General features: G+C 46.9%; 1 protein-coding gene and 1 long non-coding RNA gene across 4 annotated transcripts in view; one reads left to right on the top strand and one right to left on the bottom strand.

Moving 5' to 3' along the window:
- Window positions 1–19,420, bottom strand: part of CAPZB (capping actin protein of muscle Z-line subunit beta) — a 67,863-nt gene extending 48,443 nt beyond the window's left edge. Inside the window, exons 1-2 of one of the 2 annotated variants that reach the window (XM_065696749.1) lie at window positions 19,331–19,420; window positions 16,871–16,977 (exon numbers count right to left, since the gene is read on the bottom strand). In XM_065696749.1, coding sequence (XP_065552821.1) covers window positions 16,871–16,873 — 3 coding nt within the window. In that variant the 5' untranslated portion in view covers window positions 16,874–16,977; window positions 19,331–19,420. Of the gene's footprint in view, window positions 1–16,870; window positions 16,978–19,330 lie in introns of those variants that run through there. The other variant, XM_065696747.1, reaches the window with a different exon arrangement.
- LOC136022878 (uncharacterized) lies at window positions 16,871–24,524 on the top strand. Of its 2 annotated transcripts, none has more exons than XR_010616378.1 (3): window positions 16,871–17,198; window positions 24,149–24,310; window positions 24,468–24,524. It is a non-coding gene; the product is annotated as an uncharacterized LOC136022878 (long non-coding RNA). The 2 variants fall into 2 exon arrangements; XR_010616379.1 differs by lacking the exon at window positions 16,871–17,198 and adding an exon at window positions 23,111–23,188.
- Window positions 24,525–24,982: the final 458 nt, after the last annotated feature.

Here is a 24,982-nt window from a genome sequence, read left to right as displayed (position 1 = left end):
GTATTTAAATAATTCAACAGCTTGTCAACAGATCTCTTAAAGCACTTAAATAAGGGCAGGTTCTGTTGTATTTCTGTCCCTAAATCCACGGTTGCATGGTCACTTTAATCGGGTATAAATCCCTGCTGACACAGTCAAAAAGGCAACACAAAGTGCATGGATTACAGAGCAAAGTGGTACCTCATGGTATTGCACACATCTGGTGTGTCCCGTTTCAGAACTGAATGGGCAATTCTACCAGTACACTGTAAGTGAAGTTTTAATATCCAGGTCTGTGGTCAAACACATCCTTCAGCTCCAGACTCTGGCTGGAGGTACTTCAGGCACGAAGAGATCGGAGCCACATCCCGGGTGCCAAAACCAGCAACACGTGGTTCCCTGATTTCACAGAAGAGGGAACACTCCCAGGGATGTAACACTACTGCTGTTTTGAAATGGCACGTATTAGTGGCACTTAAAAACCCCACAAAGCCTTCAAACATCTTGTGTAAGAGGAAGATGTTTTTCAGGAGCTCATGGTTGGGCTTGATGATCTTAAAGGTCTTTTCCAACCTAGCTGATTCTGTGATTCAGGATATATGTCACCCACCTCAGTACAAGTTGACCCAAACTGCCTCTATGAACTTTACCTGTTCTGGATTTCCACTTAATTATCTTGTAACCTGCATACTGAAGCCATGGTTTCCTAGCACACCTCCAGACAAAAGATCCCTACAGAGCTCTTGCCTTTAGCCATGGAGAGGCTTACAAAGCTTTGCTCACTGAGAAGGTATTAGACAGGCTGTCTCCCAGCCTGGGCTGCTCCCAAAGCCAAGCTCTTTGAGGTTGCAGAGTGTAATGAGCTTAGTGTTTACTTGATAGGAGGCTGTCTTCCACCATTGCTCTGTTTCATGCAGCACTGAGTTCCTGCAGGTGAGCAGGGAGTTCAGACAAACTCTAAATGAAGTTTTATTACAGCTCAAGTTCCTGAATGATTTAGAGATCACAAAGACTGGAAATATTAGCTTAGATGAAAGCTCCTTCGTAACTTTCCTCTAAAGATGTTTGGCAATCTGGAATCTAAACATCTACTATAGCATTCCCATGGCACTACTTCAGGGAAAAATGATAAGAATATGCCTATAGGAGTGGCTGTTTGCTCAACTTCCTTCACCTACATCTGCTCTTCTCTTCAGTCTCTGCTGTAGCTAGCTTATTGCCACAAGAGAAACCCTCACAGAACAGCCACAGGTCTCTTCATCTCAAAACTCTGTGTAGAGGCTCAAACAGGTAGTGCTGAAAAGCAATCAGCTCTGTAAGTGTGGCTGCACAGAGGCACAGCTGGATACTGTAAGGAATGCTGCTTAAAGGCTGAGTATGGGCACACATCCTTCAATGCAGAAAACACCAATAAAGAAGCCAGGAAGTTACTACAGGTATGCCAATTGTCGGGAATTAAACCAGGCAAAACACTGAACTTCCTTTTAACTCCCAGTCCTCATCTCCACTAAACCACACAACTCCTTTGGCTAGGGGAACAGGGCACAGGAATAGCTGCTGTTCCTTAGGGGTCCCCTGACCAGGATACTGTGTGCTGATAACATCAAGCAACAGGAGCTACCCCAAGATAACCCAAACCTGCAAGTAAACTACTTGCCATGCAGATGCCACAGCTCATGGCACCCAAACATGCTCTGCCAGGGCAACGGATACCATACCCCATTTGCATTTTAGTTTGCACAGAACTGTCACCTGATATACAAGGTTATTCCAAGTCAAGATACATCCCCAGCACCTCTGAAACATCCCCAGAACTGGCAAGACCAGTGACACTACACTGCCTTTCCTCTTCTCCACCTGACGAGTCCACAAGCACTCTGCACTTTTATCCTCACCTATTCATTTCACTGCACACACTTAGGACAATCCCCAGGCTTCACTCACAAGTTTTGACAACTCTCAGTCACTGCTTCTGAGACTTAACCTATACTCCGGGTTTTAAGAGCATTGACACAAACCTGTGGCTCTACCCATTTCAAAGGCTAAGCAAGTGTGCTTGAAAGGAAGTAAAAGACTTCACTTAAAGCTCCCCAGCTTTAGAGATGGCAGGATTTGCTTCTAGTTATCACAAAGTCATAGAATAGGCTGAGGAAGTTGGGGCTGTTCAGCCTGGAGAAGAGAAGGCTGCATGGAGACCTCAGAGCAGACTTCCAGTACCTGAAGGGGGCCTACAGGGATACTGGGGAGGGACTCTTCATCAGGGACTGTAGTGACAGGACAAGGGGTAACGGGTTAAAACTGAAACAGGGGAAGTTTAGATTGGATATAAGGAAAAAGCTCTTTACTGTTAGGGTGGTGAGGCACTGGAATGGGCTGCCCAGGGAGGTTGTGAATGCTCCATCCCTGGCAGTGTTCAAGGTGAGGGTGGACAAAGCCTTGGGTGAGATGGTTTAGTGTGAGGTGTCCCTGCCCATAGCAGGGGGGTTGGAACTGGATGATCTTAAGGTCCTTTGCAACCCTGACTACTCTATGATTCTATGAATCCCAGACTTGTTTGGGTTGGAAAGGAGCTTAAAGCTCATCCAGCTCCAACCCCTGCCACAGGCAGGGACCCCTTCCACTGGAGCAGCTTGCTCCAAGCCCCTGTGTCCAACCTGGCCTTGAGCACTGCCAGGGATGGGGCAGCCACAGCTTCTCTGGGCACCCTGTGCCAGCGCCTCAGCACCCTCACAGGGAAGAGCTTCTCCCTTATCTCCAACCTTGACTTCCCTGTTGCAGCTTGAACCCATCACCCCTTGTCCTGTTACTACAGTCCCTGATGAAGAGTCCCTCTCCAGCATCCCTGTACCCCTTCAGACACTGGAAGCTGCTCTGAGGTCTTGAAGCACACGGTGCTGCAAGTGGTGTGTCACAAGAGCAGAACAGGGGTGCAGAATCCCCTCCCCGAGCTGCTGCTCAAGCTCTGGGGGTGCAGCCCAGCACAGGGGGGGTTCTGGGCTCAAGCGCTCACTGAAGCTGGGTCATGGGGAGCTTCTCATTGGCCAACACCCCCGAGTCCTTCTCCTCAGGATTGCTCTGAATCACTTCCCTCAACCTGTAGCTGTGCCTGGGATCCCTGCAGGTTTAATTCCCTGGTTGTCACAGCTCTGTTTTAATAGCTCCTGCTCATTCAACTGTGTCACTGCTGAGCATAAACAGAGTCAGGTGGTTTCTTCGAGAAGAAAGCCAGGCAGCTTTCACTTCTGCATTGTGTTTCTGTATTAACACTACCATGAGCTCACTCCTGACCCAAGACAAACTTGCTGAGGTAGCTCAGTGATCCTGCAGTGGCAGCATCTCCCTATTTTAGCTCTTTCTCGGAAATAAGCCACTTGGGCCACCAAATCTTTCCTGCCAGAAAGGAACAAACCTTTCGTTTAAAGTGTTAAACAAAATACAACACTTCTCCTGATGGCCCATTTTGGGCCCTGTGATGACACAGTGGTCAGGACCTTGCAGCTATGTTATAACAGCTAAAACAAAGGTCTTCAAGCTGCTTCACACACAAGGTTTGGCTTAAGACTGGCATCTGAAAAGTGATCCAGATTTAAAGTACAAGCTGGCATCTCAATTTGCAAAGACCAGAAGTCACAGAACCATAGAATGGTTTGTGCTGGATGGGACTTTAAAGCTCATCCAGTTCCAATCCCTGCCATGGGCAGGGACCCCTTCCACTGGAGCAGCTTGCTCCAAGCCCCTGTGTCCAACCTGGCCTTGAGCACTGCCAGGGATGGTGGGGCAGCCACGGCTTCTCTGGGCACCCTGTGCCAGCGCCTCAGCACCCTCCCAGGGAAGAGCTTCTGCCTAAGAGCTCAGCTCAGTCTCCCCTCGGGCAGGTTCAAGCCATTCCCCTTGGCCTGTCCCTACAGGCCCTTGTCCCAAGCCCCTCTCCAGCTTTCCTGCAGCCCCTTCAGGCACTGGAGCTGCTCTCAGGTCTCCCCTTCAGGAGCCTTCTCTTCTCCAGGCTGCCCCAGCCCAGCTCTCTCAGCCTGGCTCCAGAGCAGAGCTGCTCCAGCCCCCGCAGCATCTCCGTGGAAATATCAGATAAAAACCTGAAGGGACACCAAAAACCAGACCATTTGCTCAACTGATGCAATCTGAAGCAATCCCACATCAGATCACTTTGGTCACAGGTCAGTTTACAGCCAAAATCTCTTCCTAAATTAATCCATGGCCAGAAGTACACAACCAGCAAATGACTTCTTTTCTCCCCTTCCTTTTATGTTGCAGACATACCCCAGATTGTAAATCATATTATTTCCTGTCAGTTCTCCCACCAGGAATGTCTGACTAATGGTTCAGCTTTGTGGTACTAACACATTAATTTCTTTTAATTGAAACAGATCCCTAGCTTCCCCTCCTGCTTGTCATTTTAATCCTTGCCAACTTCCAGAGCCCAAAAGGCAGAAGACTTCCTTTACAAATTACACAATAGGATAGTATTACTACAAGAAGCTTTAGCAAAGGGTTGAATTATTGTAACCCCCATGTAATAAGAAGTGCAGTAGTGTGTTAAGTCACAGGATTCCCTTCTCGGCTGTCAGCATTCACTTTTGAGACTATTGAATGGGAAGGCGAATAACTGTGTGTGCTCTACAAATCCCAGACAAGCTCTGCCCTCCTGACGTTCCCATCAGCTGCACATACTCCTTGCAATCTGGTTTTCTACATTATTTTTCCCTTGATTATTAATCCTCCTCTGGCAGGTCCCATCTAAAGCCATTTGTAATGGGCTTATAAATCACAGCCCCGACAGCAAGGTGGACAGCAAGAGCGTATTTAAGAAGCAATCAGATATAACAAAACCTGAAGCTACGCTACGTTGTGCAGAGTAAAGAAAGAACAGGTCAAAGAGGACTGAAAGAACATGACACTGATGGGGACTATGTTCACCTTCTCTTGAGCTACTTCTGGCTTTGTCTCCTCAGGTTAGGATGTGATCCAGTAGCTTTTGACCATGGTGTATGGTTAGTAATGTGTTTAGCTCCATTTGCTGTGGTCACAGCCAAGCAGACAGAACAATGGGTGAGAGTGCTCATTCCAGGAATTACAAGTGAGAAAGATTAAAGATTAAAACAAAAGCAAGAAGTGATGGATTGGTTGATTTTAGCAGAATTTGCTGCACTCTGACTCCCACAGCTCCCCTGTAACCGGCATTTACTTACAGAGCGCTTGTACAAGTCATGTCTCAGCTTTTATGTCAGCAAACCCCCCTCAGAGATGTTCTCCTCCAGAACACTATTGCTTTCATTCTCCTCTAATGTGTGAAACAATAGAACATGCTATGGAGAAGCAGAACTAACCCCAACTAATAACTGAAACCACCATCACAGTTTGTGAGAACTCAAGTGGAGGTGCTGTACACACTGAGGAACACACTGCTCCACGCTTGTCAAACGAGAGATCTGCTCCAAACCTCAGAACCATTGGCCAGCTTTTACACTACACTGGTCCAGCAACTGAGTACACACTAACTTCAGCAAGACAAGTGCTCAAAAGGGATCTCTTCTTCAAATTGGTTCTACAGGAAAGAGTAACTTGTACATCTGGTCTGAAGACTCACACAGGGTCTAGTTTAGGGGAACTAAAATACTCTATGGGAAGCAATGAGGCAGCTTAAGTTTCACTGCCATCAGCATGCTGATGACATTGGATACTTCTCACTACGTCAGGCTCACAGCACAACTATGGCAAGTCCTAGACAGAGTGGCAACAGTCTTCTAGGAGCAAGCACCAAAAAGATCTCCTCCTCTATTCAAGCTCAATGAGCCCCTCAAGGTTTGAAATCAGCGTTTTGCAAAATACCTGTTTGCTGCTTTACCTTTAGAGAGCTGCTTTCAAGCATCCTTTCAATGATACATGATATTTGACTTTGCTTCATCATCCCCACCTCCAAATCTGCTCAGCACTGTTCACGGGACAGTACCCAACATCCTGGTTGTCTAGAAACAATTGTCAAGTGAATTATAATGCACTGAAGGCATTTCAGCCATTAGTCTCTAAATAAACCAGAGGTGCTTGCTTGGTATTAACAAGCTCTATCTCATGGGACAGCTATTTGTCAAAATGGTTTATACCTACTGAGAAGAAACTAAAAACCCCTGATCATCTGGAGCTGACCACTGACTGCAAGTCACAATTTGCTTTAGAGGTAACAATTCAGCTTCTCCTAAACGATGCTCTGCACTCATAGCTGGTTTTCCACTAGATGCTTTTCAGTTCCCATTAGCACATCTAAAGATGTACAGTACACAGTGAAGAAAATGAACATTTGTTGGCACCTCCTTCCCACCAAGGATGTATTTCGAGACAGCAAATAATTGCACCTAGTTGCAAAACTATTTTAACATCTATTGCTTTAGTTTATGTGAAGCCTAATGCAAGTCTCAATCACCTCTGGAGCGAAAAGAACCACCGCATATGAGCAGGATGGAGCAGCAACAAGGATTTCAACCTGGAGAAGGCTCCTTAAAGGGAGACCTTAGAACAGCTCCACTGCCTAAAGGGGCTGCAGGAAACCCGGAGAGGGGCTTGGGACAAGGGCCTGTAGGGACAGGCCAAGGGGAATGGCTTGAACCTGCCCGAGGGGAGACTGAGATGAGCTCTTAGGCAGAAGCTCTTCCCTGTGAGGGTGCTGAGGCGCTGGCACAGGGTGCCCAGGGAAGCTGTGGCTGCCCCATCCCTGGCAGTGTTCAAGGCCAGGTTGGACAAAGGGGCTTGGAGCAAGCTGCTCCAGTAGAAGGGGTCCCTGCTCGTGGCAGGGGTTGGAACTGGATGAGCTTTAAGGTCCCTTCAGCCCAAACCATGCTGCAGTTCTGTGATTCTATGATTTCTGGGAATGGGCTCTCCACCTTTTGCTAGGCTCACTAATGATTTCTGCACCAGTGTTTGTCTTCTGGGTAACAGAAACAATGTTTTATTTATTAAACTTGTCATTGAACATGACAATGCAATTTAGTGACTTTCATCCAGTGCCAAGAATTCCTGTGAAGCATAAAGTTTGCAAAAAGTCATTTCCTAATAAACCACGGCATCGAGCGAATGTCAGTCTATGAACTCCACACCAAAGGGTAACACAGGGAGAGGAGCAAAATAGCTACACAGAAAAGTTGCACAGATTGAAAGTTAGAGATGCTTTTTTGCAGTAACTGGGATTAGAGACACTGAAGTCAACTGCAGAGCTGAGCCTCTTTGCCAGTTAACAGCAAGATGTTTAATTAGGCTCATGTTGCTGTACAACAGTGGGTTTCCCCCATTTTATGCCTAGATTTAACACAAAGTATTTTCTTTGTTAAGATATAACTACAGATAGAAAATCTCTGCTAAACAAATAAAACCAAACCTGTTACAACACAGATACAAGAACTTGTCCTGATTTTGCAAACACTTCATGAGGAAGTCCACAACATCTGCCTGATAGTTTCGGTACCAGAGGAGATGCTGGCTTGAACGTAAGTATACATGCACTCTTACAAGACGGACATCAAGAGACAGACACCTTTACTGACAGGGTGACCATTCAGTATCACTTAGAATTATAGAATAGTTTGGGTTGAAGGGACCTTCAAAGCTCACCCAGTCCAACCCCCTGCAATGAGCAGGGACATCTTCACCTAGATCAGGTTGCCCAGAACCACATCCAGCCTGGCCTGGAATGTCTCCAGGGATGGGGCATCCACCACCTCTCTGGGCAACCTGTGCCAGTGCTTCACCACCCTCAGTGTACAGGATTTCTTCCTCACACCCAGCCTGAATCTCTCTCTTCCAGGTTAAACCCATCAACCCCTTGTCCTGTTGACCTTCTGATGTCTGTTGGTATTTCCCTGTCTCAGTTCAACACTTCAATACTTGGGTATATATTAAGGCATTGTGAACACAAGTAAGTCCTGCTTTCTAAAAATCATAAAGCTATGTTCTAAGCACGTTCCTTCCCCACTCACACCAACTCACACCACACAGATCAGCGTCCAGGACACAGGAAGTCCTTCACAGGATCTTCTTCCTGACTTCACCAGCCCTTTTGTAACAACTCCCATACAACTCACCTCTGCAAGCTCCTTTTGGGCAGCTCCAAGTTCACCCTGCAGATGGATCCCCAGTTACTGACTTACACTCTCATCCCCATCCAACCACTCCATTGCTTCATTCTTTCTCCGTAAACCTACTACTAATTGCCTACCTGGGTTCATTCAGCCTTTGAAATAAGCTCGTACAGTGGGTCTGAGTTGGTTCTCAAGTCTGATGACCTGGTTTTCAGTCTCATTGTCATCTTGCCTTCATTCAGATATTAATGCCCAACTCAGACTCTTTATTTTTACAGGGACCAATTATGGGTTTTTTAATTGAAACCATAATTACTCTAAATACAACAGCTCTTGAGATTCAACACTGCCCTTTGTCAGATGAACATCTGCAATGTATTTTCTGTGCTGCTGTCGTTTAATCCTCTTAATGCTCAACGGTCTTTTCCAAAATGCTTTTATTCGGTGTGCTGCCTGTTTCACATTCGGATCAGCCTGGTCACAAGTGGCAGAAGAGGAATGGTTCAATAGAAATGAGACTTTCCTCTTTCTCTTGTAGCAACAGCCAAGTTTGGCAGGTTGGTCCTGGCCTGACAGATCCAGGTTCTCCATCCAGTCAACTGCAACCCACATTATTTTATGTGAGAAGTTACTTCCATCAGAAACATCTGACAAAATGCACATAATTATGTGCATTATTATGCACAGCAGGGAGGCCTGTACTCTAGTACCAAGGTGACAACAAACACTGACATGCTTCCTGACAGCTGAACTACCACCACCATTCAACAGGTTCAGTGTAACGCTTTACACAGCCTGGCTACAGAACCCCTGGTAAGCTGTTGCCAAGCTGCCCAGTTTAACACAGCAACTCAGCACTTCCCAGTGTCCTCAAATGGATTAGCCAGGGTTGTAAATTCACAGGATAACTCTGGCAAGGAATTGGATGCCTGGCAAGACAGAGAGGACAGAGGGGAGGTTATCTAATTAGCCCTCATGCCTGAGCCTTCTCCAATTGCCTAGAAGGTCAGTAAAGTAGGTTAATATGCCTTGTGCTTGTGTCTAGCAAGACTCGCCCTGCTGACCACACCACAGAGCCTGCAGGACACTTCAGCTTTATCCAAAGGGATTCATGCTAAAGATTTCAAGTTTTAAACCAGGAAGCTAATGACTTTGCATACAGATAGAACATAGGAATAGCTCACATCCACCTATCAAGACATTCATGCTCCCTGGAATCCCTTTTGTTACCGTAATTCCCAGACTTGCCTGTTCTTTCAGTCTTTTTATGGTTTTCCTCCAAGCTTCTGAAAATGTCTGACCTAGCCTCAAGTAAAGCCTGCAGACAGTATGTGATCTAACAACACACGTAAGTTCTGCAAAACTTAAAAAATATTTAAGTTGTAGAGGCAGTTTATGCAGAACAGTGCTTCATGTAATACTCAAATCCAGTTTCAATCCATGCCAGATTCCTCCTTCAATTTAATACAAAGTTGATACTTACTCCATTTGGGCAGTTTTCACCTTACCAAGCTCTGAAATAGCTCTGCCTCTACCAAGCACAGACTCGTAGAATAGTTTGGGTTGAAGGGACCTCAAAGCTCATCCAGTTCCAAATCCCTGCAATGAGCAGGGACACCTTCAACTACATCAGGTTGCCCAGAATCACATCCAGCCTGGCCTGGAATGTCTCCAGGGATGAGGCATCCAGCACCTCTCTGGGCAACCTGTGCCAGTGTTTCACCACCCTCAGTGTAAAGGGTTTGGTCCTCACATCCAGCCTGAATGTCCCTCTCTCAGTTTAAACTCATCACCCCTTGTCCTGTCACAACAGGCCCTGCTAAAAGTCTCTTCCTATCTTTCTTATGGGCCACTTTAAAGAACTGACCAGCAACATGAAAGCTGTATTTGGCCATCCAGTAGAGCACTGTCAACACTGAGCCAAGATCATGCCTGTTCTTACTGTTACATCCAAAACTCTCTGCGCTGACCCATAAATTTGCCCAGCAACAGGACTCAGCGGGTAAATGCAGCAAGTGCATGCTGTGTTTTACCTGGTGTTTTACCTCATTCCTCCATTTCATGGCTCTTTCCTCTGATGAATTAACTTACCAAAGACCTATTGCTTGTTTCCTGAGCCCATCTCAAGTTGCAAACAGAGGCACCTCTGCAAGCAGGAAGCTTTATTTAAATCCTGATATTTACAAAAGCAAAAAAACTGGTAATAGGCCAGCACTTCCCAACTCAGCACCTTGTCTAATGGGAAAGACAGAAAGTATCACCTGAAGAAATGCAAACCAAATTCCCTGAGAGAATAAAGAGTATTTTATTTATGGTGGCTTCAGGCAACCACTGAGCTTATGTCTTCAATGCAGCCTCAACCCTTTTTCCTTCTGCAGAAAATCCTCTTACTTAAGTGCTGGTTTCAGTCTTGTTTTAGCTGATGCTGCTAAAATTGTTAGATCCTGGGTTCTGCTTTCACCCAGGCTGGGAACCTCCCACTTTGCAACAGGGACGTGATTGAAATTCCAAGTCGATGCACCAGGAAAGAACTCGGCTCCACTTTCTGTAACAGAAAGCCATGGAGGACATCCTCTTTGTACCAGCAAAAGAGCAGCAGCAAGGACAGGCTCTGCAAACACTTGGAGTGACGGCTTTAAAGTAAGAGTCAAGACTCCTAAATCAACCCTGCACTGAGAAACAACACAGGCTGTGCTGATGAAATAGAAACTAGAAGGTTTAATTTGCATATAGTGTCATTTATGAGAAGAGCAGCCAGATAAGTCAAGCTGTAATTCTTTAGCCCAACTTGGAAGCTGTGGCACAAAGCAGGAGCTCAAAGAAAGCTGCACATTTTCCTTCTAATCCCCAGAAGAGGAAGGGAGGGCAAAAGAACAGCACCAGATAATACAGGGAAATTAATCTTATTAGTTGATGCCAAGGCTCAGGCCACACTCTAGGAAACACAGCGCAATGTATTACCTAATGCAACTACAGTAATTCCAAATAGAGCCTGTTTTGGGCACAAGTAAGAAATAGATCCTGGTTTCAATTCCTCACTCACAACACCATTGTACTTTAAAACCCAGACAGGATCATGACTGCATTTGGCTTTGCCCAGACACCACCTGCTCTGGAAAATCACTACATTTTAATTGGGAACCAAGCAAAGCACCTTCCTCAAGTAGACACTGCCTTTTCTTCCCAGAATAAATCCGCTCAGCTCAACCAGCACTCACCCTCGTGCCCTGTGAGGGACCTTTCAGAAGGAAATGTCTCATCTACCACACAGGCAAGAGTTCAAACTTACAGGACCACAGAATGGTTTGGGTTGGAAAGGACCTTAAGATCATCTAGCTCCAACCCCCCTGGCATGGGCAGGCACACCTTCCACTAGACCACGTCACCCAAGAGAGTCCATTTGCATGCACCTGCTTCAGGACATACAACCACAGAAGTGAATTTTGGCCACTCCATCAGGTTCAGGTGACAGGAATCCTGTATTATTCAGCTCAAGTAAGCCACAACAGCTTAATGTTGTCCAACTGCACTTCAAGTCTCTCTTACAGTTCTTAGCCAGGTACCCACTCATTGCATGTGGTGAATCTGCACGTAAACACGAACATCTCATTCATGGACTATCAAGTACTTAAGAAGGCATTACACAAAAGATGAAGAAAACAATCACTTTGTATTTCAGCTTAAAGCAGCCAAACTTCCATCATAGAGGCCTGAAATCTTGATCTTTACGTTCAAGGTAGAGTAGCTTTTTAGTTAACACAACCTATCAGCAAACAAACCTTGTGCTAAAGCCCAGCTCCAGACAGCAGGAAGCTTGGGAAGCTTGTTGTTCACATGTTGTAACTGCTCCATCACACCTCACAGGTTTCATCCAGACAAGAAATTCAAATTTGAGGTCCCTTGGTTTTAAATGAGTTTGGGTGGGGATTTTTTTACCCTTTTTTCCATAATACACAAAGGATCAGGAAGAACTGAAGCACACACGTGCTTTGGACCTTGTGCACTAAGGAGAAAGTAAAGAGTTCACAGAATCCCAGCCTGGTTTGCGCTGAAGGGACCTTAAAGCTCATCCAGCCCCAACCCCTGCCACGGGCAGGGACCCCTTCCACTGGAGCAGCTTGCTCCAAGCCCCTGTGTCCAACCTGGCCTTGAGCACTGCCAGGGATGGGGCAGCCACAGCTTCCCTGGGCACCCTGTGCCAGCGCCTCAGCACCCTCACAGGGAAGAGCTTCTGCCTAAGAGCTCAGCTCAGTCTCCCCTCGGGCAGGTTCAAGCCATTCCCCTTGGCCTGTCCCTACAGGCCCTTGTCCAGAGCCCCTTTCCTTTTGTTAGGGCTTTCCGAACTCTTCAGGACTCTCAGCAGAAATCACTGGGAAAGTGGGAATTAGAATGCACAGTGGCGGAATAAAAATATGAATAAAACCAGATGATTAATGCAATTTTCAGTATCTTATATTTGTGTAATCATGTCCTTTGCTTAAAATAAGTCCTTCCACATCACACTGGATTAAAGTGGGGTAAGAAAACAAGGCTTAGCATGGAGCTATACTCCAGCTCATGCTGCCTAATACAGGTACCTTCCAGAACCTCACACATTCCAATATTGCTCTCTTCAACACACACTGAAAGATGTTCAGTTTTATTTCAACTTGAGGTGGCACTACTACAACGTGCACCAGCTCAAGGGGGACAAAACACTTCTCTACAAGTTTACTTAGCAGTGTAAGGAGCCATTTGGACTTGACCAAACATCCCTCCAAATGGCAGGCAAGAGAACAAGCACCAGCATTCCCCAACCAAGTCTTCAGAGGTACCCATAAACCCAAAGCCAAACCAGAGGAGTATCCAGTGCTGCAGCACCATGTACAACCCCTGAGTGTCTTTCACTTATGGAAGCCAACAGAGGGCAAGCAGAACTGACAGCCATACAAGTAGAAACTGAACAGCGCAGTAACATGTCTTTCCCTAAAGAGAGTAATTCCACTACTCAACTACAGTAACAAGAACTAAACATAGTTATTCAAGAGACTTGAACTGAACTTTCATTTTGCTTTACTCCCAAATGTCAACTAGTAAGATATCAGCCTATATATTTACCATATGAGGAAATCCTGTTTGAACAACTCCAGCTTGCAAATGTTTTCTCTTTGCTAATAAACCACAAGATTAAGCATCACTCCAATGGCAGTATTCCCTATCCCAGTGATATCCTCTAACTTGATTACTTTGGGAATTTGCCTTTTAAGATAACATTTAGTTAAGCTCATGTACTTGCCCTGCCTAATAAAACATGGACTCTACAAAACAGCTTAAGTCAGTATTTCTCAGAAGGCATGAGGTGCAAAGGCCTCGCTGTGGGCACTGAAACCCTCCCCGGGCTCTCCCTCTATACAGCTGGGTTTCCAAAGCCACGCAATCAGTTTGCGAGAGAGCAGCAGAAACAGCTCTACCCTTAGTTGTCCAGTTTGCCAAATCATTTAATACAGTTTTGGTAGTAGATGCACAAACCCAAGCGATCTATCAAACAGCAACATGCTTGCCCAAGACAAACAGCCCCTACCCTGAACATACTAGCTACTCCAAACAGCACATGAGGTTGATGTACTATCAGTCGCAGAGCACACATCCCTGGCTGGGCTTCAGTGCTCTAACTGGATGATGTGCAGCCAGCACTACACCAGACATCTGAGTTTATGGAAGATTAAATGATAAATCTTTGCTAAAATTATCCACCTTTTCCTGAAGAGTTGCAGAGCAGAGAGATCCTCACTAATGTGCTCAGGCCAGTTTACGTAACCTGGAAAGGAAGATTTTTCTTTCTACAAAGAGTAACTCAATTCCATCCATTTATAACCCACAATTTCATCAATCTCAGTAGATCCACTCTCCCAAGCCCTGCTTTGCCCTGCACAGTGCATTCAACTTATTTTTAGCACAAGACACAGCATCCATGCGGGCAGCTTTCAAGCTCCATGTGTTGCCCTGCCCCATTTTACCAAGCACCTGGTTGAAATGCAGATGCACTTCAGCTCACCAGCAGCAACTCAGATGTGAGGTGATGCAGAGGAGCTAAAGGTTCCCATCTCTCTGCTCTACACAGGTATTGGTAACCCCACAGTCCCAAGGAGGTGTTTGAAATACTCTGGACCATGTCAGATGCTTTAAGCTTTGGGGAACTTGCTGTAGCCTTCAATGAAAGGGCCATTTCAGCATTCCAGTGCTCCATTCCAGCTTCATAACCACCAAAATGAAGGATCCTGGAAATACCCTGAAGTGTGGCTTTGCACTTAAATTGAATGCTGCAATTGCACTACCTGCAGAACCTTAAGATAATTTTAAGAGTCAGTAAAGCTTTAAAAGGTCTCTTTTAAAAAGCAGACGAGTCAGTGATTCATCTTTCACATCCCTACTGCACCCAGATAAGCCATGCTTAAGGTGGCACATTCTTTGAGTGACTCTTCAGGTGCTCACAAAGCCACGACAACACAAAAGTAACAGAGAGCTGCTGCAGGTTCATCCCTGAAGTCCACTCAAAATCAGAGACCAGCACAGAGTGCTGCAAGTTCAGGTCAGACTTCTCCTACACCTTCTGGTCTCTGTGACTGAACAGGAACAAAATCAGAAGACAGCATAAGCCTGTAACACTCAGGAAGCTTTTACAGGACTTGTGTACTACCTCCTCCAAAACAGTCATGGAACGGCTTGTGTTGGAAGGGACCTTAAAGCTCATCCAGTTCCAACCTTCCACTAGAGCAGGTTACTCAAAGCCCCTGTGTCCAACCTGGCCTTGAACACTGCCAGGGATGGGGCAGCCACAGCTTCTCTGGGCACCCTGGGCCACCATCTCAGCACCCTGACAGGGAAGAGCTTCTGCCTTATCTCCAACCTGAACTTCCCCTGTTTCAGTTTGAACCCATCACCCCTTGTCCTATCACTCCAGTCCCTGATGAAGAGTCCCTCTGGCATCCAGATACTGGTATAGTTACAGTTAAACCCTGACTGGATTCTTCATTTAGCATGCTTTCACATCACCTTAAAAGATATATCACCACTGTTATTTTCCATCAAGCCTACTGTTTTCAATCAGTTCTTCAAATGTGAGGATTTTACCCATAGCACAGGTTAGAATAAGTCTGTTGGAATCCTGACTTCAGATTCTACAGTCAGGTCTCGCCCATACAGATTTCAGTATCTTAAAATAAGATGCACAGCTGAAATAAGATGCTCCATCCTGCCACAACCCACACTGAAAAGTCAGGTAAAGCATCTCATTTGTTCAAACAAGAACACAGGAACAGAACCTTGATCTTAACCATTCTTCACTGTTCACCAGAAACTAAAGCTCAAAACCAGCAGCTCAGGGAGGGGATCCTGCCCCTCTGCTGCACTCTGGGGAGCCCCCCCCTGCAGCCCTGATCCAGCTCTGGGGCAAGAGCACAAGAGGGACCTGAAGCTGTTGGAGCGAGGCCAGAGGAGGCCACGGAGATGCTGCGAGGGCTGGAGCAGCTCTGCTCTGGAGCCAGGCTGAGAGAGCTGGGCTGGGGCAGCCTGGACAAGAGAAGGCTCCTGAAGGGGAGACCTCAGAGCACCTCCCAGTGTCTAAAGGGGTTGATGAGCTTTAAGGTCCCTTGTAACCCAAACCAGTCCATGATACTATGATTGTCCTATCTAATGCAGGAAGCAGGATTGCCATGATGTTCAGTTCTGAAGAGAAAACATAAGGTATTGTTTCCGAAGTTCTTATGGTTGAAGGTAAGAAATAAAGGATTACACTTCTTTGCTCAACTCGCCTTTATATTGCTACCACAGCAGGCACCGGGCTGTTCTTTCTAAAAACCTAAATAGATCTCAACACCCTTAAATCATGGTGCTGGAAACCTGAATGACAAACTCCCAAACACTGTAAAGTATTCCAGTGGTTACATCCTCAGGGGTTACAGTGCCTGAGGCAGGCTCTGCAGAAGCACACATCCATCCAGGCAAAGCCTGGGCCTGTTAGTTCCTGGTCTCACTCCTGTGTTTGTTTAGAGCTAGTGCAATCTGCCCCCTTTACACATGCTGCCAAAATGAAACGGGAAGGTTTTGTGGCCTGGGCTAATTCATTCAGCAAACACACAGCAAGATGGAGATTATTTTACAGGACTGAAGGAACTAGAGGTTTTCCCCTAAAAAAAGGAAAGTTCTCATTCATATGAGGAGCATCACCCACCACTGCAGCATCACCGGCTCCAACTGCTTGGCTTTCTCGCATCCTGCGGATGCCATTTGATCTCAGTACACCTTAACCAGCAAGCGCAGCTGCCAGGGGAAACACCAGACCACGGGTGATAGTTTGGGGTTGATGACCAGCGGCAGGAGCAGACAGGGCCCCCACCGCTCTTAATTCGCTCCCAACCACATCAAGCGGCAACATTCACCCTCCAAAGCGGAAGCGTTCCCTCTGTAAACACCACCCCAGCCAGCAGGCCCGCAAACCGGGAAGCAACCGGCCAGCGGAGCAGCCGGACGGGCTCGGTCGCCTCGCGGTCCCGCTTCCCACCTCCCCGGGCCCTGCAGAGCCCTGGACAGAGCCAAGCGCCCCCAGCCCCCGTACTCCAGGCCAGGCCACCCCTCCCCTTCCGCTGGCAGCACCGGCTCCGGCGCTCCCTCGCTGCCGCCCCGGGGAGCCCGAGCGAGGCCCACCCCCTCCGGGAAACGACCGTGGGGGTGGGGGGACAGCGAGGGGGGCGGCACCGGGGAGATGGGAGGGGGCGGACAGGGGGGAGGAGGGGCGGCGCGTGGAGGGGAGGGGCCGGCCCCCTCGCCCTTACCATGGCGGCTCGGCGGGGCTGCGCTGGGCGGTAGCAACGGCGGCGCCTCCCGGTCCCGTCCGGTCTCCCTCCGAGGCAGGCCGCGGCCCTTCCACTTCCGCCGTTGCCTAGGAGTGAACATCCGGGTCATCACCGCGCCGCCCCGCCCCCCCGCTGCCGCCCGGCCAATCAGCGCGCGGCTCGCCGGCCATCGCCAAGTATGGAGCGCGGCGCGCGAACGGGGCGGAGAGGGAAGAACCATTCCGCTCCCTCCGGGGGGGAGCGGCGCCGCGGGCTCCACCAACGCCAGCGCGGGGGTGGCCGCCGGAAGGAAAGCGACCAATCAGAGGTGAGGGGTGGGGCCTGAGGGAGGGCGCGCCGGCAGCGGGTCCTGCTGCGCGCCGGACAACGGCTCTAGGCGGTTTAAAGGGAGCCGGAGCAGGGCCCGTCTGAGCGGCCCAGCCTGCGCGGTGGGACGTCCTGGCAACGCCGGCTTGAGCCCAGCAGCCTCCGGCTGCAGAGCCTCCCGGGAGTTTAACCGTGCTTCCGCAGAGAGCGGGGGCACCGGCCGGGAGCCAAGCAGGCGCTGCGGTACTTTGACGATCAGCCCTCACTCACATCCCCAGATACACGGTGGGAATCAGCAGACCTGGGGTACAGCCAGTAAAAGTCCTGCTGCGCTCAAGCTGGCCCAGAAAGAAACCATGTTCCCCCCCCCACCCAATGCATTAATCCACATGGCAGTGATCTCTATGCTAGAATCTACACCTGTACGTCTCCACAGGGAGCTGTGAATTCAGGAGCTGCAGCGTACCCAGTTACCCCAACTCGCAGCATGGCATTGCTTCCCTCCCAGCTCTTTTGATCCCATTTCCCACAGTTTTGGTGCCAGGGCCATGAGAACCATCCATGCAGTAGACCTCTCAGGCTCCTGTGCTACAGATTCAGCCTTTGTGAGCTCAAATCCCTTTGGTTTCCTCATTTTGCCATCAAAAGGGGAAATGCTGACCAGGGGAGTTGTAAACCACTGGGATTCTGCTGTGGATGTAACACCACAGAATGTCCTTCCCGCATAGCAACAGTCTCAGGAAACATAGGAACTATATTACTTCAAGGAAAAAGAAATGCACATAAAACCCCCATCAATAACCCACCACCAAATGAATATTATGATGGGAAGTGACTTTGCCACCTCTAGTAGAGCACTCACACAACCTTGGAAAGTATTTCCCAAGGAGGGCTGGAGCAGCTCTGCTCTGGAGCCAGGCTGAGAGAGCTGGGCTGGGGCAGCCTGGAGAAGAGAAGGCTCCTGAAGGGGAGACCCGAGAGCAGCTCCAGTGCCCAAAGGGGCTGCAGGAAACCTGGAGAGGGGCTTGGGACAAGGGCCTGTAGGGACAGGCCAAGGGGAATGGCTTGAACCTGCCCGAGGGGAGACTGAGATGAGCTCTTAGGCACAAGCTCTTCCCTGTGAGGGTGCTGAGGCGCTGGCACAGGGTGCCCAGAGAAGCTGTGGCTGCCCCATCCCTGGCAGTGCTCAAGGCCAGTTTGGACACAGGGGCTTGGAGCAAGGTGCTCTAGTGGAAGATATCCCTGCCTGTGGCAGGGATTGGAACTGGATGAGCTTTAAGGTCCCTTTCAATCCATACCTGAAAGCCCATTTTTAAGCTGCAGCAATATATCAAGAGTCTCCTATTTTCCCATCCCTCATATCCTCCATTCCCTCAGAGGTGGATACCAGCATGAAAAAGAATCCTGTTCTTTGCAGAGGGAAAATTATTAATTCATTTTACAGGGATCCACACATCTGATGTGCGTCCTCCTTGGGGCAGGCTCTGGGAGGACAGAATTGATAAATTTGAAAACATATGTTCTAAACGTCATTATTTGCAACACAAAACTCACGCAATATATCCAGCAACTACTTTTAGTAGCTTTTATCATTAGAAACAGCAACTGTTTGTAGCTGCTGGCTGAAGCAGAAGAGTAAGAGCAGAATTACACAGCTGAATAGATTTTAAGCAATTTGAGATCCAAATGAATGTTGAGGCCAAGAGGATGTTTTTCTTAGTGGAAGAAATACAAGCATCCCGGATTCTGTTTTCCTGCTAATAGGTATAAAGAAGAATAAACAGCTGCATTTTGTTTTCCCAAAAAAAATATTTGCATTAAGAAGATCTTGCAGATTCCTTTTGAAATAGCTGTAACATCTTTTCAAATGAGGAGCAGCTGCTTGCTCTGCTTGTTTATAGCAGGACATGCTTCAGGGGAAGCTTTTCTGTTTATTAAGATGTAGGACCAGACTCTCCCTGGGAGAGCTGCAGTTTGCAGCCTGGGGTGGATCTCAGGAGGCAGAATGCTCCATGTATCTAACTACAGTTGTAGTTTCTAACTACAGGTTGTTGCGATCTGGGGAGGGGTTGACACCAAACACAGCAAATTCAGGGACTTGTGATCAGTCTGTGTGGGGTGCAGTGGTGTTACCTGTGCTGCAGGTATTTCCCACACTTCCCAGCTTGGAATCATCCACCTGGACAGACAAGGATGTGTTCAAGAGGCTTTCCCTCAGGATTGTGCATCTTTAAATCCAGGGTCTATAAACAAAAGAAGCAAACAATGATGTCAGTTGACAGCTTAATGGCCACATGGCATCAGATTCACGTGCAATGAATAACAAGGCTTTTGATGTTGCAATCAGCAAATCTCAGTGACATGTGCTTTCCCTGTCCAGTTGATTATATTCAAGGAAGCCAAAGGATAAATAGTTATTAGCATTACAAAGTGCTTTTCACGGTTAGCCAGGACTTTGTGAGGCATTTGTGGTCCAGCACGATGTGGGTTTTATTTTATCCTCCTGCAGGCATGGCAAAATAGTCTTGATTTTGTTTATTCCAGTATTTAGCCAGGACCAAGAGTGCCTGTGAGAACATGTTTAGAAACAAGGTCCTAGAGGAAACCTCCCAGCTCCACTGACTACTTATTTTCCTATTAAAATGACATCCTGAGCTTTTCTTGAAGGTCAAATTGCACATTTTCTTTCATGGCACTTGAAAGATATGTAAACTTCTCTTAGGGGTTCTCCTAAATTGAATTTACTGCAGTGAGACTCTTCCAGCAATGGTAAAGTTTCACTTGCTGGGTTTTATTAGTCAGAGGCAGTAACCCAGCAGCATCGGTTGAGTTGAGGCTTAAAACCCAGTGTTTCTTGGAAACCAACAGAGGAAAAAGGTACCTACAACCCTACCCAATTGCTTGGATTTCCATATTCCAGCCACAGATAATTCTCACTATGGAGATCTTTGTACACACTGTCAAAATAGCACACAATTCCAATCACAAAGCAACTTTGCTGAGTGGACTCTTGGAATATAAAGGTTTTAAGAGTTTCCCTATTCGCTGCAGGAGCTGATGAGCAAATTTAAATACCACGTTTTATGAAAACCAACATCTTGCCCATTTAGAGTGAGGTTTGAGGCATTCCCCCACTCCAGTGCTAATGCTAAAGCCAGACTTTTTCCCACTTCAGCACCCAAGGAGATCTGCTCATTCGGTTAATGGAAAAGACAATAAACCTGGCAGCATAAGATGTCATATAGTGGCCAAAAATGAGACATTCTGCTACCAGGACAGCACTGCCACAGTCACAACAGAGAAATTAAAGGTTACTCATCACTCAAGCACACATACTGCTAGAGGCACGAGGCTCTTCTGGCTCTGAGCATTCTCGTATAACTGTAAGAAAATAGGTAAGACCAAGTCATGCCCCATATCCTCCTTTCACAGCCTGAAGAGCAGACTTGGCCACTCGACTGAAGCACAGAGAGGGGATTTGCAGAGTCACTTTAAAAGTCCCATCTCCACATTTCCTGCTTGGACATAGGAGACTTTTTTCCCCACACACACATATAAAGTAAGACCCTCATCCATTAATAAAAAGTGCTGCATTTCAGTCCAAAAGTACCTGCCCACATTTTGAGAAGGTGGCCAGAGCTGTCTGCAGCCACACTGTTCTCACATGTTCCACAGGTTTCAGTCAAACTGTATTCCACACAATGCCCCATCCCTGGCAGTGTTCAAGGCCAGGTTGGACATAGGGGCTTGGAGCAAGCTGCTCCAGTGGAAGGGGTCCCTGCCTGTGGCAGGGGGTTGGAACTGCGTAAGCTTTAAGGTCCCTTCCAACCCAAAACTGTGTCATTCTCTGAAATGTTTAATACAAGATGGACAAATGTGACCAAGACACATCAAGAAACCTTTCAATGCTTGTTCAGAAAAAGACTAGGAGGAATTCTCTAAGTGTCAGTCCAGAATAGGGGAATATAGGACTGTTGGGGTTGCTTATTTTCCACTGTAGTTGTATATCTGAGGCTGCTGTTTGCTTCCGTGCTTGCAGCTGCTCTTTATATTTTCAGCACAGAATCGTGATAGACAGGAGCTTTCAGAGCTGACTTGACCCTGAGCAAAGAGGGTACTGAGCACATTCTTGTCAAACTTGGTCATTAACTGGAGCAATAATGTCTGTAGCGTGTCATTAAAAAGGAATTGAGGAGAAGCTGATTAAACACACCAGAAGGAAACAAAACTTTCCATTCCCTTACTTTTTCCTTGACACGTAGCACTTCATTGGAAGCTTGCTAATACACCAGCCAAAAGAATGGTAAGGGCCTGGATTCTCTCTTAATACAATAGTCACGGTTCACTGGTTAGAATCTGCATAGAATTAGCCAGTGACATGGACACATGGAAAAACATCCTGAAAGAGCTGAAAAACAGAACTCTCTCACAGGCTTGTTCATTAGAAAACCTCTATTGATACAGCACACAACTTATGTTTCTATTCCTACTCCTAACCTCAAAAATGATGGCACTTGCAGCACTGTGTGCAGTGCTGGTGTGCCCAACATAAGAAGGATATGGAGCTGTTGAAGCAAGTCCAGGGGAGGCCACAAGGATGATCACGGGCTGGAGCAGCTCCTGTATGGAGACAGGCTGAGAACACTGGGGCTGTTGGAAAAGAGAAGCTGCATGGAGACCTCAGAGCAGCTTCCAGGGTCTGAAGGGGGCTACAAGGATGCTGGAGAGGGCCTCTTCATCAGGGACTGTAGTGATAGGACAAGGGGTGGTGTGTTCAGACTGAAACAGGGCAAGTTCAGGTTGGAGATAAGGCAGAAGCTCTTCCCTGTGAGGGTGCTGAGGTGCTGGCACAGGGTGCCCAGAGAAACTGTGGCTGCCCCATCCCTGGCAATGTTCAAAGCCAGGTTGGACACAGGGGCTTGGAGCAAGCTGCTCCAGTGGAAGGTGTCCCTCCCCATGGCAGGGGGTTGGAAGTGAATGAGCTTTAAGGTCCCTTCCAACACAAACCATTCTATGCTTCTAAAATAGTACACATCAAATAAAGATGAGAAGTTGTGCTTATGCCTGTAACATAAATTAGCAAAACCTCACATCAGTCTTTCCATGCAAGTTCTTTGCCTCCATGGATTTTTGGGGCAAACCTCACTGCAAAAGTAGCCTAAAGCAGAAGTAGCATGATGAGCTGCGACACATCTTGTTCTTGTTTTCAGTGTTCCACTCAACTCAGCTGTACCTGACAGCTGTAACCAGCAGTACCACGCTACTAATACACCTTTAGCTTTGCCAAACCAGCAAGAAAAGACATTAGCACAGCCAGAAAATTGACTTATTAATGTGAATGTGATCACTGTGAGAAGACTGAATGATGTTTCACTCAGCATCACAAGCTGTCTCTCCAAATGCTACCTCAGCTTTTAGATTATTGTTCATCCCCACAGCACCTGACTGCCTTCCACACCAAATCAATAGCAGCAAAGTAGACTTAATGGAGGTTTTGGCACTATTCCCACTCTAGGGCAAAGTCCTGCTGGTGGTTTCTTTTTCCTCAGACTTAGACTTTTGTTGGTGTTGCCTGGATAACAAGAAGGCTTTCAAAGCAAAAACCAAGCACCAGTGACTGCACTTGTATCTGTGAGGAAAAAAACAACAAACTGAAGTGAAGACCAAGAGTTGAAGTTTCCTGCTCAGGTCTGCACCTCTCTGTAACATGAAGTGTTCTGACGTACAGACAGCAAAGTAGGGGCTCACTACCAAAGCTGTGTCAACCATTTCTACTGGGCAACTCCTACACTGCCTTCTTCCTATGCAGATCACTGCTGCTCTTGGCAGGAAAACAAACAATGAACCTGTGTGTGGGAGGTGATTCATGTTATTTAAAACGACGGGAGAACTTACATGTGTATTCTTTGGAAAAGAGGAGATCAGGAGCATATTGGTATGCAGTGGGGAACTTGACAGGAGGAATGCTAGAGGATTCTTTGAGAAACCAGGGTAAGAGACGATGCACTCATCTGGGGGATGGGAATTTTAAAGGAACTTCCTTGGGAGCTTTAAAACAAAACCAGTTGGGGTGAGAGTGAACCTCCCTATACTGCACTGCAAAAATTAGGGAGAACAGTTAAAATAGTCTCTTACAGTATAAAGGGGGGGTTCAGATTCTGGCTGGTGAAGCTGCTCACCCCTCCACATGCGTGTGGGGACATGCCCTCTGCATGGCTGCTTCAGCTATACACCAGGGAAACAGAAAATGGGAAGAATAATAGTGGTACTTATTCCTCCTAGATTTCCTATTCTGCCTCTAGCTTGTTTGATGAGCATCAGTTGAAAAACTAACCACCAGTTTATTTAAGATAATGCTTACCTTCTAGTCTCTGAGTAGTCTTACTAATTTAATACACACATTAGTATACAGTTAAAAAAACCTGGTGATACAGGGTCTGATCCTACAAGAAGTTGACTCCTATCAGAGAAATGCAGGATTTGGGGCTTTATAAACCTTTCTGGCTTCACTGCAGCCTCCTCTATTTTTTTATATGCTTATTTACTGGAAAGGAGAAGAGAATGTGAGAGGAGGGAGGGACAGAACCCTGGGACAGCAAATGCTGCACTCTAAAATGCAAAGAAGGTTTTTCAAAACCACACATTCTAAACATTACCTTGGAGTCACAGAATAATAAATACTCAATATTACACTGAGAGGGTCTAATTGCCAAGTAACTATGGCAATGGAGAGAAAAGGCTGTCTTTGGACACATTCCCTCCTGCCTTAATCTTTCCCTGGGGTGGGGAAGGGGTACAGAGAATGTGTTCTAGATCCTTCATGGATAATGTTTTCCAGAGGCCCCCTCTGATCACCAGTGACTCTGGGATTTAGAAGCAGCAAGCTGATTTCTCTGAAGGAAGCTGAATGTTCAAAACAATTACAGTGAACTATTCCATCTCCTCCGAAAGGGTTCAATGCACCATGTTCCTGATGCAAGGCTGTCAAAACACATCAAGACCCATTACACAGCAACTCAACCATTTATGAAGCACCTTCCAGTTCAACAACTCACCACAACTCCCTTCGGCCCCAAAGAAACAGCGCTTTCCAGGCAGCTTAGCAGGCTGAAAGTAAGTGTGAAGTGAGACTACACATTGGCCTGCACTGGGTGCATGTTTTTTGCCAAAGAGAAGACCATGTTTCTGGCTTGCTTTTAAAAACCTAAATTTTTGAGGACAGAAAAAAATAAGGAGGCTTCAGTATCTTTCTCTTTCTGCTGTTTTCCAGAGCTGTTTGGAAATGGGAAGCTGGAGCTGGCGCATCAGCCACTGGTTTCACAAAACACTTACCTGGCAAGTTAAAAACCTGCTCCATCATGGTGGTGCTTTTATAAGTAACCCGATGCATGGTTCTATTTTTGATATAACTCTGCAGCAATGCAAACTGATTTGAGTAAATTGCAGGGGGGAAAAAAGAGAATAGAAAGCTCCTTTTACAAAAGAACAAGACCTGCCTTCTCCAGGGACACCCCTTGAACCTGCAAGGACTTGGTTTAGCCATTTACCTTCCAAAAGAGGTTTTTAAAAAGCCATCTTTTAACTATGTAAAAATAATGGGCAATTGTGATGGTTCAGTGATACATGAAGGAGTTGAACTAAACCAAGTACAGGAGAAACCTTTCATCATTACTCCAGCTAAAACCCAGTTTTACTTTTAAGGCAAACAGAAGAACACAAACCATAATAACTTCAGAAAATGTTTGCCAGCTTCAGAGTGTTTTAGCTCCTATTTGCTGCTTTAGT

Source organism: Lathamus discolor, chromosome 16 (genome assembly GCF_037157495.1).
Source record: "Lathamus discolor isolate bLatDis1 chromosome 16, bLatDis1.hap1, whole genome shotgun sequence".
Taxonomy (NCBI): Eukaryota; Metazoa; Chordata; class Aves; order Psittaciformes; family Psittacidae; genus Lathamus; species Lathamus discolor.
The sequence above is the reverse complement of the archived record's forward strand: the minus strand, read 5'-3'. Positions and strand labels throughout refer to the sequence as shown.